The following is a 19,322-nucleotide window of genomic DNA, read 5'->3' as shown; positions in this document are numbered from 1 at the left end:
TTTGAGATTTTCTCGTAAAGGCCGAACTGTCGAGGTTAATAAGTAGTTTGCTCTGACTTTGCAGGCCCGTAATGGGCCCGTGGGCATTACGGGAGAATAATGCCCTACAGTTAGCCAATCAGAGCGCGCGTTATATCGGCTACAAACACAAGTCATATAATAATCCAATTTCATGACTGGTAACAAGGCTTTTTTAGGATAGCAAGGCACTGATTTATTGCTTGGGACCCTAGCATTTCAAATATCGTTCACGAGAAAGGAGGGACGTGTGAGAGTGATAGTAACGCCAATTGCGAATGAGGAAGGTTAGGTTGGATATGAGTTACATTTTAAAACACATGCAAGCTTGATTTGTAAGCCAATGAAGCCAATGACTAAATGACGATAAATTTCCAGGCGAATCAACTAATTTAGTCAGACATTATTGCGACCAAAGTAGAAGAACTCAGCTTGGCATAGCCTACAGCTTATTACCTAAAATGCTGACACTTGTCGTCCTATTCAGTGTTCCAAAAGAGTTGTTTGCGATACAAGTGTAGTTTCCTTCATCCTCTAAATCTGCGTTTGGAACTTCCAATGTGCCGTCATTTAGGACAGTATAACGTCTCTGTCGGCCTGTGGTAGCTACAATCCACTTGATTGCAGGTTTAGGGTTACCCACGACAGCACACTTAATGTTCAAATTTGCTCCCTTCACCACTGTAGCTACTGCACCACTTGATTTCCTCGAGTCTCGAGCTTGGTCGCCAAATCGAGATTTGACTCCTCGCCAGTAAGTTGGAATCTCTGGAGGAGCTACAATTACGTAAAGAAGGAAATATATGATCAGTTGAACGTATAAATAATCTCTTATACGTATTGATTCGTGAACAAATGAATCGCTAGAAGAGAAAACAAATACGAATCTTAAAACATTATAATCAATCATTTCGTCAGACGGTCGGTTTGTCGATCGGTCGATCAATCAATCAATCAATCAATCAGTGAGTCAGTGAGTCAGTGAGTCAGTGAGTTAGTGAGTCAGTGAGTCAGTGAGTCAATGAGTCAGTCAGTCAGTGAGTCAGTCAGTCAGTCGGTGAGTCAGTCAGTGAGTCAGTCAGTGAGTCAGTCAGTGGGTCAGTCAGTGAGTCAGTCAGTGAGTCAGTGAGTCAGTGAGTCAGTGAGTCAGTGAGTCAGTGAGTCAGTGAGTCAGTGAGTCAGTGAGTCAGTGAGTCAGTGAGTCAGTGAGTCAGTGAGTCAGTGAGTCAGTGAGTCAGTGAGTCAGTGAGTCAGTCAGGCAGGCAGTCAATCAACTGATTCATTCATTTGGTCAGCCAATCTGCCGTTTGGGTAATTTTTTCATCCGGCCCGTTGTTATTATTGTCGATTCGTTTCTTCGTATGTTCCTTCCTTCATTTATGGAATAACATGCGAGTTGCGAACATAACTAAATTATAATAACGAGAAACGGCAAGAAAGTCTGTATGTCTCTGGGAAGACATAAAACACCGAAAGCCTTATACGCAATACAAACAGTAGGTTCGAAATTGTATTTTCTTACTTCCAATATTCAGATGTGTTGTTCCTTCATCTTGGCCTGCGATATTTGTAGCAACACAAGTGTAGTACGCAGCATCAACCACTAAAGTATGAGCTATCTGGAGTGAATAATCTTTCATTATTTTCGTGTTTTCATTGGGCACCAGTAAAGATTTCTCCTTGCTATTTTCTCCTCTTCTGTACCAAGTTATATTTGGTGACGGAACGCCCGTTGCTATGCACTTTATTCTGACAGCAACTCCTCTTGGGATGGTAACCACGGCCCCGGTTGTTATGGAAACAAGATCTCTTATGTCTGTTATCTCAAATGAGCCTTTAACATTGCTGATCAACGGAGGCACTGCAAAGAAGACAGAATGTTTGAGTGACATCTGTATAACTTCCTTTCCTTCTTACTGTTGGAGAGGAAGCATTACACGACAGATAACGCACAAAATCTCTCCACGGGATTGATTCAAATACATCTGTTGTCCTATAACAGCATTTTTGCAGAAGAAAGTCTGAATTATCAACCAAATACTTGACAATCATTTAGTTCACGCCATTTTGGATTTCAATGCCCACATTAAGGCCTTGACGACTAGCTACACGAGAGACAGTGAGTTTTGTTCCCGGGTCAAGAGTCAAGAAATTTGTGACATACGTAATATATCAATATTTCCCTTGTAGAGTACGAGCCTTCCCCGCCACCTTAAAACCATGTTGCTACGTCCCTTTTCTTTTGGCCCGAACAAAAGATCGGTCGTTCATTTCTTACATACGCCGAAACTGTTAATACGACTAGATCGTGGGTAGACTAATTGGGTACAGCAAATGCGATGATAAGATAACTACAGGCTAGCTGAGACGCAGAGCTCTTTTCTAACTTGCTAGACAAAGTAAAAACTAACAAAAACTGTTTTTAACAGACATCTTCTTTAACTGTGGTATTTTGTGGCCATAGTACCTGTGATATCGAGGGTCAGTGACTGAACATCACGACCAAAGCGGTTCGACGCCGTGCACTCGTAACGCCCCGCGTCGTCAAGCCGAACTTCTCTGATTATCAAAGCTGTGTCATTCACTTGGAACCTTGCCCCCGCCACTATAAACCGCCGATCATGTCTCCACGTGACGATAGGTTGAGGGGAGCCCTTATTGGGGCACGTGATGACGACGGTTGCGTTGACTATAGTGGTCACGTTGGCGCCTATGGGTACAACAACAGGCTTACTGCTGTCCACGTCTGTTATATTTATCTTGCGCGATAAAATGACTGGTCTTCCCGGCCCTGTAGGTAAATATGGAGAGACAATCAGCATTAGAAATTCGGGCTAAGGGACCCGCTTTCCATATCATCAACATTTCTTACACCGCTGGTGGCATATAAGGCCTTGCGTCAACTCTTTCCACTTTGCACGGCGAAAGAAAACCTGCCTACCTGGTGCTTAACTCCGGTTTCTGTGGTATATAATAACTAAGAGTATCTTAATTTCCCCTGTTTAAGATGCTGGGTCATAGTTGGTGACCTTAAAGCATTCTGTCAAGTTGAATCTTGGAGTTGCCAGTACTCGTTTGTACAACTGGCTGAGCCAAGACGAGAAGACCGAGAGAGTAAAGTGTCTGGAAACACACAAGGTGCACAAGCTACAGTCGACTCCCGATAACTCGAACCCTCGCTAAGTCGAAGCAATTTTCGTTTCCCTTCAGGCCATTTTCCATATTATTTACCCTCGATAACTCGAACCATTTTGTCAAGACGTGACAACTCAAAACAGTCAGTACTGTAGTCCAAAACATTGAAACTGTTTCTCGAAGAAATAAATCACATGAACTCTGTAGCAATAGACCGAATTTGTTCTCTTTGAAACCTGCAAAATTCGCAGAACCTGGACCTCTCCTGCTGCTCTGCTTTGCTTTCTTTGTTTCCCATTACGTGTATACGTTCTGATTTATACAGTAATTTAGAAATGTATTGTCCCATTTTCACTCGACTTCTCTATAGTTAAATTTGATTAAATAATACATTGTGTGAATAGAAATACATTATACACTGTTTTTGTTTCCTCATTTTCCGGTTGTTTGTTCTCAAGTCCCCATAACTCGATCCTTCTTCAATTTCCCTTGAAGGTTCCAGTTATCGGGAGTTGACTGTATAAATAAATTGCGTCTACAGGTTTACCGGTTGAAATTAATTCTTGAAAACATGACGCACCTTTCACGACAAGTTCAGTGGTGGCAGCATCTTGCCCCGCTTGGTTAGCAGCCGTACACGTGTATTCATTTGCGTCCGCGTACTGAACATCACGGATTGTCAGCGTTTGTTCACCGATCTCGTGATTGTCGTCATTTGGTAAAGCCTCAATTCCACGTGTCCATGTCAGCTTAGGTGGAGGGAAACCGCTGGAATTACATACCAAGGTTACTGACGAACCATTAATGATCTCCACTCTGCTGCCTACTGCGACTGTCAAAAGGCTCTCTTTTCCCCAGGACACCTCGTCCTCTGACCGCTCTATGGAGGGCTTGCTAGCCACTAAAAGAAAGTATGTATTGTAGTTTCAATTACCTGCACAGAACGAAACACTCCTACGAGAGTACAAGCCGATCTCAGCTGAGGTATATCTGGGCGAACAAATTTCTAAGACCGCTGAAAACATAGGCTTAAGACATCTGTTGAGTTAATATCAACCTAAAGTAATATGTTCAAAAATGCTAGTGAGAGCTTACATGTTTTACCAATCTACGCATTGTTTCATATTATGCTTCAGAATTGTTTTACATATTTCATCAGTTTATAATTACCCTTGACGCTGCATAGATGCGTTCTTCGTTAACCCGAAACAGGACAATACTAAAATAGCGATCAAACTGCAACGGCCTTACCTGAGACTGCCACAGGAGAGGTGCTGCTGGTCTGCCCAGTCCTACTACTTGCAGTGCACGTGTAATTTCCACTGTCATCAAGAGTAGAGTCCCGGATAATAAGTGTTCCCTTAGAGCCCAGTACCAATCGCTCGTCTGGTAAAATGTTTCGGCCATCTTTACTCCAGCTCACCTTGGGTTTTGGAACACCCTTAACTTCGCACGTTATTGTAATTGTAGCTCCTTTTAGGGCGTCAATCTTTAAACCTACTCCTGCGGTAACTCGTTTGTGGTCATCTGAGATGATGGAACCTTGTGGAGGTAGGATAAGTGGTTCCAGAGGTTCTAACAAAGGAACAAAACTTATTTGACATAGGGATGAACGAAGAGTAAGTGAAATGCCTAAGCATTTTCTATGCGTTATGTTATCCTGGGCAGTAACCTCTTTTACAATGCACCTTCTATAGCTGGCAATGTCCCCAGGCAAGTCCAGCTGGGTTCTAAATTTGAACTCTTACATTTTGACATGAGTGTGTTAAATTATCCACAGTAGAGAAAAAATACTTGAGTTTACGTTATCTGAGTGTACACGACATCATTTTTTTTTTAACCGCGCGGCCATGGGCCGAGCGCGGTTCATGGTTTACCCGTGGTTTTTTAACCGCGCGGCCATGGGCCGAGCGCGGTTCATGGTTTACCCGTGGTTTTTTAACCGCGCGGCCATGGGCCGAGCGCGGTTCACGGTTTACCCGTGGTTTTTTAACCGCGCGGCCATGGGCCGAGCGCGGTTCATGGTTTACCCGTGGTTTTTTAACCGCGCGGCCATGGGCCGAGCGCGGTTCATGGTTTACCCGTGGTTTTTTTTTTTTCGACTTCGGTGCGAGCAGACCCAAGCTTCCACTCGGCCAAATTTTGAGTCACGCAACCTGTGATGTTTACTCGCCAAAAGCTGTTGAAACAATAAATCTCATCTTTCGCAGGAATAAATTAAAAACCCAGCGCTCGTCAAAAATTATATTTTTTCACCAGAAATTTAGCTCGGAACATATACATATTTATATTCCTTTGAATCATCGATGAAATGACCTTTTCCGGATATTTTTTCCTTCGGGGTCAACCGAAACCTCAGATTACAAAATCACGCCGAACCCACATGTTGCAAAAAAATCTCTTCAAAACCCTGACTTCGAAGCGATATAACACTTCAGCGTTAATAGCTAGCACACATCGGCAGGCGGTAAATCTATTCCTTAACAATCCAGCTTTATCATGTTAAAATTTCAGCGAAATCGAACAAAACCAGAATTAATTAGACTTTTTTTGTGACCTCACTTCCCAGACTTGTCCTAACAAAGGAAGCCACGGTCGCCCATAGCAACCGAAAAACACCAACATAACAAAGCCGACGTTTCGGCCAAAAAACTCCACAATTATCGCCTGAGAGTTTAAACTTGAATGGGAACATCTTTTTCGAACCTTTTTCAACTGATTTAGACGAAAGACTGGCCTCGGCGGGCTACAAAAACGACAAAAAGAAAAAACAGAACAAGACAGCAGAACAAGCCGATAATATTTCATCGCATGGCTTTCGACACGAAAACGAAAATACAGCTTACTTCTGGATAAATTCAGCCTTAGAAGCCAGCAACCGGTCCCAAATTACTTTCTGTATCCTTACAAATGTCCTGATTTCCATCTCCGAAAGATTTTGCCCCAATTTTGAGCAAATAAACATTTCGCCGGCGGCGACCGCCATTACGGTGGCTTGCATACTAAATTAGCTAACTTAACAAAATTCTCCCGAGGGGGGGGATATGACAAATTTGGTGAGAATCAAAAGTAACGACAATTTTCTGTCACGTTTTCAATCTGTGGTCACTGGAGTGACCAAAATCGATACATCGGTCGGGATAGGGTTTTTTTATGACTTGTGTGACTACTTTGCTAGCCCTTTACTCGTGGAAAACACCAATTAAATTTAATCATGACTTTTAAGAAAGAAAGCTGTTGTTAATTGTGTTATTATTGTGTCGTTGATATCGTTCATGCCCATACATATCCCGAAGAAAGTTCTAGATTAAGACCATTAAGTCATCGCAGATTTGTCAACGGCTACCACTGATGGTGCAATAATACAGTTTGTGTTGATCAAGTGATGTGATGTCTACAGTAAGAAAAGAATCATCAATGACTGCTTTGGAATGTGCACTGCGTTCCGACGGTAGTGCTAAGCGAACAGTTAAATTTTAAAAGCGCGGTTATAAGATCTAACAGATCTTCTTGTTTTTTTTCGACTTCGGTGCGAGCAGACCCAAGCTTCCACTCAGCCAAATTTTGAGTAACGCAACCTGTGATGTTTACTCGTCAAAAGCTGTTGAAACAATAAATCTCATCTTTCGCGGGAATAAATTAAAAACCCAGCGCTCGTCAAAAATTATATTTTTTCACCAGAAATTTAGCTCGGAACATATACATATTTATATTTGTTTGAATCGTCGATGAAATGACCTTTTCCGGATATTTTTTCCTTCGGGGTCAACCGAAACCTCAGATTACAAAATCACGCCGAACCCACATGTTGCAAAAAAATCTCTTCAAAACCCTGACTTCGAAGCGATATAACACTTCAGCGTTAATAGCTACCACACATCGGCAGGCGGTAAATCTATTCGTTAACAATCCAACTTTATCGTGTTAAAATTTCAGCGAAATCGAACAAAACCAGAATTAATTAGACTTTTTTTGTGACCTCACTTCCCAGACTTGTCCTAACAAAGGAAGCAACGGTCGCCCATAGCAACCGAAAAACACCAACATAACAAAGCCGACGTTTCGGCCAAAAAACTCCACAATTATCGCCTGAGAGTTTAAACTTGAATGGGAACATCTTTTTCGAACCTTTTTCAACTGATTTAGACGAAAGACTGGCCTCGGCGGGCTACAAAAACGACAAAGAGAAAAAACAGAACAAGACAGCAGAACAAGCCGATAATATTTCATCGCGTGGCTTTCGACACGAAAACGAAAATACAGCTTACTTCTGGATAAATTCAGCCTTAGAAGCCAGCAACCGGTCCCAAATTACTTTCTGTATCCTTACAAATGTCCTGATTTCCATCTCCGAAAGATTTTGCCCCAATTTTGAGCAAATAAACATTTCGCCGGCGGCGACCGCCATTACGGTGGCTTGCATACTAAATTAGCTAACTTAACAAAATTCTCCCGAGGGGGGGGGATACGACAAATTTGGTGAGAATCAAAAGTAACGCCAATTTTCTGTCACGTTTTCAATCTGTGGTCACTGGAGTGACCAAAATCGATACATCGGTCGGGATAGGGTTTTTTTATGACTTGTGTGACTACTTTGCTAGCCCTTTACTCGTGGAAAACACCAATTAAATTTAATCATGACTTTTAAGAAAGAAAGCTGTTGTTAATAGTGTTATTATTGTGTCGTTGATATCGTTGATGCCCATACATATCCCGAAGAAAGTTCTAGATTAAGACCATTAAGTCATCGGAGATTTGTCAAAGGCTACCACTTATGGTGCAATAATACAGTTTGTGTTGATCAAGTGATGTGATGTCTACAGTAAGAAAAGAATCATCAATGACTCCTTTGGAATGTGCACTGCGTTCCGACGGTAGTGCTAAGCGAACAGTTAAATTTTAAAAGCGCGGTTATAAGATCTAACAGATCTTCTTGTTTTTTTTCGACTTCGGTGCGAGCAGACCCAAGCTTCCACTCGGCCAAATTTTGAGTCACGCAACCTGTGAAGTTTACTCGCCAAAAGCTGTTGAAACAATAAATCTCATCTTTCGCGGGAATAAATTAAAAACCCAGCGCTCGTCAAAAATTATATTTTTTCACCAGAAATTTAGCTCGGAACATATACATATTTATATTTGTTTGAATCGTCGATGAAATGACCTTTTCCGGATATTTTTTCCTTCGGGGTCAACCGAAACCTCAGATTACAAAATCACGCCGAACCCACATGTTGCAAAAAAATCTCTTCAAAACCCTGACTTCGAAGCGATATAACACTTCAGCGTTAATAGCTACCACACATCGGCAGGCGGTAAATCTATTCCTTAACAATCCAGCTTTATCGTGTTAAAATTTCAGCGAATTCGAACAAAACCAGAATTAATTAGACTTTTTTTGTGACCTCACTTCCCAGACTTGTCCTAACAAAGGAAGCAACGGTCGCCCATAGCAACCGAAAGACACGAACATAACAAAGCCGACGTTTCGGCCAAAAAACTCCACAATTATCGCCTGAGAGTTTAAACTTGAATGGGAACATCTTTTTCGAACCTTTTTCAACTGATTTAGACGAAAGACTGGCCTCGGCGGGCTACAAAAACGACAAAGAGAAAAAACAGAACAAGACAGCAGAACAAGCCGATAATATTTCATCGCGTGGCTTTCGACACGAAAACGAAAATACAGCTTACTTCTGGATAAATTCAGCCTTAGAAGCCAGCAACCGGTCCCAAATTACTTTCTGTATCCTTACAAATGTCCTGATTTCCATCTCCGAAAGATTTTGCCCCAATTTTGAGCAAATAAACATTTCGCCGGCGGCGACCGCCATTACGGTGGCTTGCATACTAAATTAGCTAACTTAACAAAATTCTCCCGAGGGGGGGGGTACGACAAATTTGGTGAGAATCAAAGGTAACGCCAATTTTCTGTCACGTTTTCAATCTGTGGTCACTGGAGTGACCAAAATCGATACATCGGTCGGGATAGGGTTTTTTTATGACTTGTGTGACTACTTTGCTAGCCCTTTACTCGTGGAAAACACCAATTAAATTTAATCATGACTTTTAAGAAAGAAAACTGTTGTTAATAGTGTTATTATTGTGTCGTTGATATCGTTCATACCCATACATATCCCGAAGAAAGTTCTAGATTAAGACCATTAAGTCATCGGAGATTTGTCAACGGCTACCACTGATGGTGCAATAATACAGTTTGTGTTGATCAAGTGATGTGATGTCTACAGTAAGAAAAGAATCATCAATGACTGCTTTGGAATGTGCACTGCGTTCCGACGGTAGTGCTAAGCGAACAGTTAAATTTTAAAAGCGCGGTTATAAGATCTAACAGATCTTCTTGTTTTTTTTCGACTTCGGTGCGAGCAGACCCAAGCTTCCACTCGGCCAAATTTTGAGTCACGCAACCTGTGATGTTTACTCGCCAAAAGCTGTTGAAACAATAAATTTCATCTTTCGCGGGAATAAATTAAAAACCCAGCGCTCGTCAAAAATTATATTTTTTCACCAGAAATTTAGCTCGGAACATATACATATTTATATTTGTTTGAATCGTCGATGAAATGACCTTTTCCGGATATTTTTTCCTTCGGGGTCAACCGAAACCTCAGATTACAAAATCACGCCGAACCCACATGTTGCAAAAAAATCTCTTCAAAACCCTGACTTCGAAGCGATATAACACTTCAGCGTTAATAGCTACCACACATCGGCAGGCGGTAAATCTATTCGTTAACAATCCAACTTTATCGTGTTAAAATTTCAGCGAAATCGAACAAAACCAGAATTAATTAGACTTTTTTTGTGACCTCACTTCCCAGACTTGTCCTAACAAAGGAAGCAACGGTCGCCCATAGCAACCGAAAAACACCAACATAACAAAGCCGACGTTTCGGCCAAAAAACTCCACAATTATCGCCTGAGAGTTTAAACTTGGATGGGAACATCTTTTTCGAACCTTTTTCAACTGATTTAGACGAAAGACTGGCCTCGGCGGGCTACAAAAACGACAAAGAGAAAAAACAGAACAAGACAGCAGAACAAGCCGATAATATTTCATCGCGTGGCTTTCGACACGAAAACGAAAATACAGCTTACTTCTGGATAAATTCAGCCTTAGAAGCCAGCAACCGGTCCCAAATTACTTTCTGTATCCTTACAAATGTCCTGATTTCCATCTCCGAAAGATTTTGCCCCAATTTTGAGCAAATAAACATTTCGCCGGCGGCGACCGCCATTACGGTGGCTTGCATACTAAATTAGCTAACTTAACAAAATTCTCCCGAGGGGGGGGGCGATACGACAAATTTGGTGAGAATCGAAAGTAACGCCAATTTTCTGTCACGTTTTCAATCTGTGGTCACTGGAGTGACCAAAATCGATACATCGGTCGGGATAGGGTTTTTTTATGACTTGTGTGACTACTTTGCTAGCCCTTTACTCGTGGAAAACACCAATTAAATTTAATCATGACTTTTAAGAAAGAAAGCTGTTGTTAATAGTGTTATTATTGTGTCGCTGATATCGTTGATGCCCATACATATCCCGAAGAAAGTTCTAGATTAAGACCATTAAGTCATCGGAGATTTGTCAACGGCTACCACTGATGGTGCAATAATACAGTTTGTGTTGATCAAGTGATGTGATGTCTACAGTAAGAAAAGAATCATCAATGACTGCTTTGGAATGTGCACTGCGTTCCGACGGTAGTGCTAAGCGAACAGTTAAATTTTAAAAGCGCGGTTATAAGATCTAACAGATCTTCTTGTTTTTTTTTTAAATCTCTGTAGTGTATATGTTGTAAATATTTATTTATCTCGGTTTTAGCTCTAATTTATAGATTTTAATTGCATCATTATATAGTATATATCAAGTATTAGGACCTCTATGTAAACCACTTTAAGTGATGGAGCTTCCTAATAAAAGATTGTTACTACTACTATCATAATTAGCGGAAGTCGATAGTTTCTTTCCCTGATGTGTACGTTCACGCGATATCTTCAAGGTACTCCTCGAAAGGGTGTGGCCTACCGGCCTTACTACTTTATCATGATTAACAAATTTTAATAAACCAGTATTTCACTTCACAATCGACACATCCAACACGGCAGTTGTTTTGATAAACAAAACAGCACCTCTTTAACATACCTAAAATTTCAATGGATGAAGTCACTTCCTCAAAACCGGCCTCATTCTGAGCTGAACAAGTGTAGTTGCCCGTGTCTTTTAATACCGCCTGTAGTATCGTCAGCGTGCCTTCGTTATCAATGACATATCCATCGCCAGATACCAACTCCTCGCCGTCTTTTCTCCAAGTGAGTTTTGGAGGAGGTGAGCCTTTGGCGGGACACGTCAGCGAGATTGTAACAAAGGCAATCTCTGTGATTTGACTTCCAACCGGTGTGACAACTGGGCTACCATTTCCAATTGGAACCCTTGGGCCTGGCTTCTGGACTAAAATGGAGGGCTTCTTCAAATCTACAGGATAAGAAATTCATGTTTCTCGCTGAGAACGCTGTTCACTCAAGTACAATTCTGTTACATAAACAAATTTCTTGTAACAAGAGCACCACTTTCAGCCTGATGAAGGTGTACTTTATATAAAAACCAAGTCAAACTTGAAGAAACGAATATGACGTACATGGAATTGCTTTAGTTTTGGTATTTTTTGGAGGCATTTGTGATTTTCGTTAGCCATTTCCACTTAACTTACCAGCTTTCTTAACTAAAACGTTGCCTGCATCCAAGCCCAGAATGTAAACGGGTAAGGGTAGTGCGCAGGGCTAGTGACCCTGCCACGTAAAAAGACCACACGCTAAAGAAACCGTTCGGCCTTGGGCGCTACATAGCACATAGAGGAATAAGAAAGTAAGTACCTGCAATCTTCACCATGCTTGATGCGCTGTTTTTACCAGCAACATTCCCTGCAGTGCACGTGTATCGAGCACTGTCTTCCACATCAGCTTCACTGATCAGCAATGAACCATCATTCTGAACTGTGAACCTGCCGTCATTGGTGATTTCTTCACCATCTTTTGTCCAGGTGACAGTTGGTGTTGGTACACCGCTGGTGGGACACTGAATGGTAATGCTTGTATTGGCAAGTGCTGTCACGTTGTCACCAATCGTCATGGTGATGGGACTTCGATCTCTGGCCTCTATTGTCTTCGGTTTGTCAGAGATTTTTACTACAGGCTTGGAGGGCGCTTTTCAAGAAAAAGAACAAAATGTTTCAAGAGAAGAGAAAATTAATACTTTTTCCAAGGAAAAGATTTTGGCCATGGTTACGCATCCTGTTTTAAGTGACGTGAATTGCTGTTAAACGGATAGTCGCCTGGGCCAAACTAGCACGAACTGCCAGAGCGTGCCCCGGTATCCGTGGCGTGAAGTACTAGATACTAGATTAGGAATTTAGCTAAGACTAAGAGTACACAAACTAGTAGTATTGTTAATGCCCCTGGAAGGAATGTTTTCCATCGAAGGTTACCCCAAGGACTTTGCGATGTTGCTCTAACACTTTGCCTTGATTACGAATGCAACAGAGTGGCTCTCACCAGCGTTCGAATCCGAACAGAGAGATGCGGAGTGCTGCGTGCTAGCCATTAGCCACCGCATATCTCGATGGCCCATTCTCTCTATGATAATTGCCTTCCTTGAATCGTGGTGGTTCATCAGAACAAATTACCAATCCAAGATGATAAATACAACTACCATGATTCTTTGCAGGCACATCTGATAGAGGGAATGGGTCATTGTTTGTCACGTAAAAACTTACGTATTATTTCCACTGTCGACGATTCGCTGTCAGTTCCAGCCACGCTTTTGACACTACACGTGTACTCTGCGCTGTCATCAACTACTGCCTCCTTAATCACCAAAGTGTTATCGCTGCTGATCGAGAACCTTCCACTAGGAGTAACTTGCTTTCCGTCTTTTTCCCAAGTAACATCTGGTGTTGGTACTCCTCTAACTGGACACCTAATGGTGATGGTAGTGTTGGAAACTGCTGTCACGCTATCACCAACGTTCATAATCACTGGACTGCCATCAGCAACGGGAATCTTTTGTCCAGGTTTAGAAACCTCAATGACTGGTTTAATGGGCTCTGCAAATGATTTATTGAATATTTGAAAAAGTCAGTCGACTGAAGTAAACATCACGTCGCTTCAACAGTTAACATTTACAGCTACACTGTACCGCAAAATTGATCAGCTACAGATAGATATTAAGTCCGAAGTGATGTCAGGCAGTAGAGGCAAAGAAATATCTTACCCGCAATCTTCACCGTGCTTGATGCCCTGTCTTTTCCAGTAACACTCTCTGCGATGCAGGTGTACCGAGCACTGTCTTCCTCCACAGCTTCACTTATCAGCATTGAACCATCAACTTGAACTATGTACCTGCCATCATTGGTGATTTCTTGGTTATCTTTTGTCCACGTGACAGTTGGTGTTGGTACACCGCTAGTGGGACACTGAATGGTAATGCTTGAATTGGTAAGTGCTGTCAGGTTATCACCAATGGTCAACGTGATGGGACTTCGGTCTTTGGCCTCTATTGTTGTTGTCTCTTCGGGAGTGATGATTACAGGCCGCTCAGGATCTATCAAAAGTAATATGCCCACGATAAGCATGCTTTCTGTCATAATCATGCCTATTATGATAGTGTGATGTGAATAAGCATTTTGGTTAATCGTCAAACCATCTAGAAACATATCCCAGGAAATAAGAAGAACAGGTACAACGTCCCGCAACAAAGCATGGGCTTTAAATATAAGGTCACGCAGCCATACAAACCCGGTTTGGATTGGGATCCATGCGAGCGAGGAACTGACGACGTTTTGTCACCATCATTTCATTTCGCAACGAGTCACTTATACAGAACATACCTAAAAGCCAAATAAAACTCGATGCATCGTCTTGACCGACGAAGTTCTCCGCAATACATTTGAATTCTCCTGGATCTTCGACTCCCTTGATAGCCAATGCACCACTGTTATCAGTTTTGTAATTTCCACCATTGCCCAGCTGTTGTCCGTTCATTTTCCAAGTCATTTTGGGTCTGGGGATTCCTCTAGCTGTGCAGTTTATTTTGACAGGAGTGGTCAGAATAGCAGTCAGGTTGTCGCCTACGTGCATGTCTACAAGATCGCCACCGCTGACATACACTCTACCAGAAATTTCAACAGTAGGTTTGACAGCCTCTGTAGAAAGAAAGTTGTACTTAAATAATAAACAAACAAACAAGAAAGCAACGTAAATACATCAATAAGTAGATTCACATCTAAGAGTCTCATGAAGGTGCCCCCTTATTGAAGGAATCATCTTAATACTGGGGATTATAAACGTAACAATGTAAAAACTGTAGCGTAGAAATTTAAACAGAACGCCACTAAAAATATCAACTTGCCATTCTCCAAGCATAACAAATATACACTGAACCGCCGCCACGGCGTCTCACGTTTTCTTTTGCATTAAGCGATTAGGTGAATTGCTATTACGCCTAGATAGCAGCTAGGGCATCATCGGTTTTCCCACCAAAGTATTTTGTGAGTTTTCCCTAACTGTTCCCTGCTGCCCATTTATAGCGGTCGAACACGGACTGCGATCTGGAGACTAACAAGCAAACCATTAGGCCACTGCGATAATCTCATCCTGTGTATTGTAAGGATAGTTTATAGCAGCAATGAAGGGATTGACGAATATATTCTTACCATAAACCGTAACAGAACTAAACGCTATGTCCATCCCTAGAAAGCTTTGAGCGGAACAGGCGTAGTCCCCGGAATCTTCCAGTTCCACCTTGTGGATGTCCAGTGTGCCAATGCAGTCCGTGTTCATGCGATCATTAGAAGAAAGCATTTTTCGATCTTTTATCCAGGTTATCTTAGGCTCTGGCACGCCAACCACAGGGCACTTCAGGGTCAGAGGACTTCCCCGCAAGATGGAGATATCCTTTCCAATGGTAACATTGAAATGTCGGCGATCTTGTAAGGATTCTTCACTGCCGTACGTTGCCATGATGTCAGGGGCCATGGGTTCTGTAAAAGATATTAAAATAATGTGAAGATGAGGTCGTTTTCCATGGATTGACGAGCCAGATCAGCCATCATATCAGCACTTAGTTCCCGTTTCTACCGCATAAAGCTTCTATAATTATTGCTACTTAGCATTTTGATAGCTGCTCCTGTGTGGAGAAAGACAATATGAAAAGAAAGTGCCTCGCCAAGAACCCGCCCTGGGCTCGAACCCTAACTTTTGGATCCAAAATCCATCGTTCTAATCATTAGTAAACGTGGTTCCCAAAAAGAGATAAAGTCATCTCTGACTCCTGAATAGAGTTGGTAAAGAGAACAATCAGAAAAACAAGACTACTTGTCTTACGGGATCATTGGATACTGATTATGCTGATTGTGGTTAAAGAGAGAACGACACTAGGAAAAAGATCTCACCAAGTGAGACCGCATTGTACAAATGGTAATCTTACTAAATTTTGAACTGCCTTTTTTTTCGTTTACCACGATCTAAAAACTGAATGACTTCAAAAAATAAGACAAAACAGCGTTTTCACGGTAGCCGAGCAACAGGGACAACGCGCGCTTGCATCGAAAAGGTCAAGAAATCCCATAGAAGTCTCGATTTTTTTCCGGCTTTCTTTGTTTCGTTACTTAAGACTTCATTTAACGCTTATTTCAGTTCTCTTCATATCTCTTCCCCAATAATAATTATCCCAAACAACAAAACAACCAAGAAATTTCATACCGTGAACTTTTAAGGTAGTAGTGGCAGTCCTGACACCAGCGAAGTTCCTTGCAACGCATGTGTACCGGTCAGTGTCCATAGGATCCAGATTGTACATGATCAGTGTTTGACCAATCACAAGATAGTCTTTACCACTTTTCATTCTCATACCACTTCTGTACCACGTGATAGTAGGTTTTGGTAGGCCCACAGCAGGACATGTCAGCGTTAATTTTCTGCCTTTCAGTGTTGTTAAGTTGTCGCCAATTTTTCCTTTGAATGGCTGCTTTTCGTACCAGATGATATATGCCTTGGATTTCCGTATTTTTGGAGACATGGGTGCTGCAAACAAACAAAAGTGGAGTCTGTTGTCTTTCTTGTGCCTAAGGTCCAAGGGGCATTTCTTCCTCCTTGTTGTTAGTCGTTAGTTCAGAGAAGTTCGTAGTACATCAAGACGATATTAGCGACTAGGTAATTATCTTTATTCTCCTCCCCTGCTCGCTTGATATTGCTTTTGATATTTTTACTACATGTTTATCAACTTTTTCATTGGTCCATATAATATATAACAATTTCTTAAAACGTCTTCATCGCAATTGGAAAGTGTCGTAGTTTTGTTGAATTTTCAGTAGGCAGGCAAAACAAATTAACCAATTAATTAAAGGATCGCTTCATTTATCCCCCAAAATAATGACCGCGAACATATTTTAAGTCGTAATTAACTATGGAATACTTACTGCGAATGTAAACAGAAGAAGCTTCAGACGTCTCTCCTATTGCATTCTTGGCTGTACACTTGTAGCGCCCAGTGTCTTGCGTTCGAGTGCTTTTTATGGTCAAAGTTCCATCACCAGATATGGAGACTCTACCCTCGGACTCGAGTGTTTGACTGTTCTTGCTCCAGGATACAACCGGCGTGGGAGATCCCTCAGTTTGACATTTCAGAGTTATTGAGGTACCTGTGAACGTCTGCACAGTCATACCAACAAAACCCGAGACAGCTTGACGCTTGTCCAATGCATCGATTGTGCCAGAGTCGGATGTAATACGAGGAACAACTGGTTCTGAAACAAGCCCAAAACACGTGCACCATTATGATCAGTTAATTCGGAAAAATAGCCCACGGAAGGACAGTGAGACGGACTGATTGAATGATAGCTGACTACCTGACTTAGAGAGAGTCAGACCAACAGACAGACTAACAGAAAGTACAGACTGACTGATTGACTCACGGGAAGACAGACAGACAGGCAGACTGACGGACTGTCTGACTGACGTAGTTTTTTTGTTTATAAGCCACAAATAACCTACAGCTAGCGCCGTTTCCCCATAATGCACCGTTTCCCCACAATGTGCCGAGAGTCCTTAATAGAGTCAGTCAAGAGAAGTGCTAAAGACTGAACTGTCTTGCTTAAAAACGTGGATACATGAAGAAAAGACCGAGCTCGACCTTTCCAACTCTAAATGTCTAAGTTTGTCTTTAAACACGCGGTCAAATAAATGGATAAATTTAGATAACCGTACAATGTACCATATTAAAACAGTCAACGAGTGAAACATTCTTTGCAGAACTGAAATTTGTTAGTCTGGCAATCTGGAGATTCGAAGCCAGATGTAACGCTAAATCCTTTTAACATGTAAATAAAGTTTTAGCTATTTAGGTAAGGAGCTATGCTTGTGCATTTGAGTTCTGCCTTCTTACCAGTAACATCAATGATTGTGCTTAGTGAGGCATTCCCCGCCAAATTCTTGGCATAACAAGTGACTTGACCAGCATCCTCCACATTCCTAATATTCAATACCAAGTAACTGTTTTCCTCAGACTCCTTTCGCTTGTCATCTTTTAGCCACGTGATCGTCGGTTCTGGTACACCGCTGACCTCGCAAGTGACATTGACGCGAGTCTGTGTTAGCACTGTTACGTCACTTCCTACAGACACCTGCACCAAAGTGTCGTTGGTAAGGGGGATCTTCTCTTCTTCCGGTTGCCGAATAATCGGTTTGCTAGGCTCTGCAAATAGATCTCTTAGTTAAAATTTCTCCAAAAAGAAGAAATTTACTATTATTATTTTTAATTTAACCTTTGTTGTCGGATGTAAGATAAAGCTGTGTTCGTTTGGTGCATTTCTCTTTTCAATTAGTTCTCTTTGAGATACAAGGTACCTCGTGATCATTGATAAATGTTCTACAGAAGCCTTATATAACAAAAGACTTTGTTCTAAAAATTTAATCATTTCTACAAAGAGTAGTTACGCTACTTAAAAGAACTGTCCGACTGATCTTTATTTCCTACTCTCGTTTCGTACTTCTGCAAAGAAAACGCTTACTTAATTTGAAATATAAAACCTTCGAATAACTCCTAGCACAGTCGAGTCTTCACAAACACGTCTCTAAGTATACTTCTATTATTTTCTCTGTCCGACCTGTCTAATAAAGACAGTTGATGGTCTCGAAGCGGTTCCCTTCATAGCGAAAGTCGACTGTAAGACTATTAAAAGCCTAATAATTTGTCTAATGAATCTAACCAATGACTGTAATTTTCGTTGACTCCTGATCAACTCCAACTTCACTCATGGCGGTACAGAGGTAATCTCCCGTGTCGTTTGTAGAGGCATCATCAATTGTTAGGATACCAGTATGCGCAGCTGTCATATTGCCTCCTGATGACGTATGAATCAGCTCCTCCCCTCTGCTCCAGGCCACTGACGGAGTAGGCGTCCCGACAGCAGAACACGTGACGGTGATGCGCGTGCCAGAGAGAACAGTGACGACGCTTCCGGCGCTAACTTCCACAGGAGTACGATCCGATAAAGAAACTACGCTGTCTTGCAAAGAGCTGATCAATGGTGGCTGGGGATCTTGTTAAAAACAGGCAAACCAACGTTAATCTTTACTGACATTGTGAATTGTGAATTGAAAAACCGAGTAGTGTAAGATTCAGACGACGTTCACTAACTAATGGCTCACTGTCAGCATTTTAAACTGAACAATCAGAAAACGCAAACTATAGTTACTCTGTGACTTGGAATGAAAATGTAGTGATGCAGGCGTCCAAAGTAGTTCAAGCTAAAAAAAGACTTCGCTGGAAAGTTCATGACATCAGGTTGCGGACAAAAATCATAGCATGGTAGTTCACCCCAATGACAAATGCGCGAATATAAAACTATCGTTTCTTTTATATAAGGAGTACAACCCTGATAAAAATAACGAAAAAATAACGAAAAAATAACGAAATAACGAACATATGGGAAATTCAGTAAGCCAACAATTGTTTTTTTTGTTTTTTAACAATCTCTTTTTGTTTTTAAGAAAACTTTGTTCCCAACCAGCAAACATGTTTGTTGTTTTGGAGTTTAATGTAAGTGCTTTTTGCGTTCCCCATCATTGTCTCCACGGACGAAGATAAAAGTGAAA

General features: G+C 41.6%; 1 protein-coding gene across 1 annotated transcript in view; it reads right to left on the bottom strand.

Annotated features, from left to right (window-relative positions):
* The window catches only part of LOC145502319 (hemicentin-1-like), a 68,451-nt gene that overhangs the window by 3,865 nt on the left and 45,264 nt on the right, over positions 1-19,322 (bottom strand). The window contains exons 50-64 of the mRNA XM_081481581.1: positions 18,434-18,766; positions 17,611-17,919; positions 16,646-16,972; positions 15,930-16,250; positions 14,882-15,208; positions 14,057-14,371; positions 13,441-13,770; positions 12,944-13,273; positions 12,045-12,374; positions 11,317-11,646; positions 4,405-4,728; positions 3,734-4,054; positions 2,486-2,809; positions 1,541-1,879; positions 475-795 (exon numbers count right to left, since the gene is read on the bottom strand). Coding sequence (XP_081337707.1) covers positions 475-795; positions 1,541-1,879; positions 2,486-2,809; positions 3,734-4,054; positions 4,405-4,728; positions 11,317-11,646; positions 12,045-12,374; positions 12,944-13,273; positions 13,441-13,770; positions 14,057-14,371; positions 14,882-15,208; positions 15,930-16,250; positions 16,646-16,972; positions 17,611-17,919; positions 18,434-18,766 — 4,881 coding nt within the window. The remainder of the gene's footprint in view (positions 1-474; positions 796-1,540; positions 1,880-2,485; positions 2,810-3,733; positions 4,055-4,404; positions 4,729-11,316; positions 11,647-12,044; positions 12,375-12,943; positions 13,274-13,440; positions 13,771-14,056; positions 14,372-14,881; positions 15,209-15,929; positions 16,251-16,645; positions 16,973-17,610; positions 17,920-18,433; positions 18,767-19,322) is intronic.

The sequence above is a fragment of the Orbicella franksi genome, chromosome 1, assembly GCF_964199315.1.
Source record: "Orbicella franksi chromosome 1, jaOrbFran1.1, whole genome shotgun sequence".
Taxonomy (NCBI): Eukaryota; Metazoa; Cnidaria; class Anthozoa; order Scleractinia; family Merulinidae; genus Orbicella; species Orbicella franksi.
The sequence above is the reverse complement of the archived record's forward strand: the minus strand, read 5'-3'. Positions and strand labels throughout refer to the sequence as shown.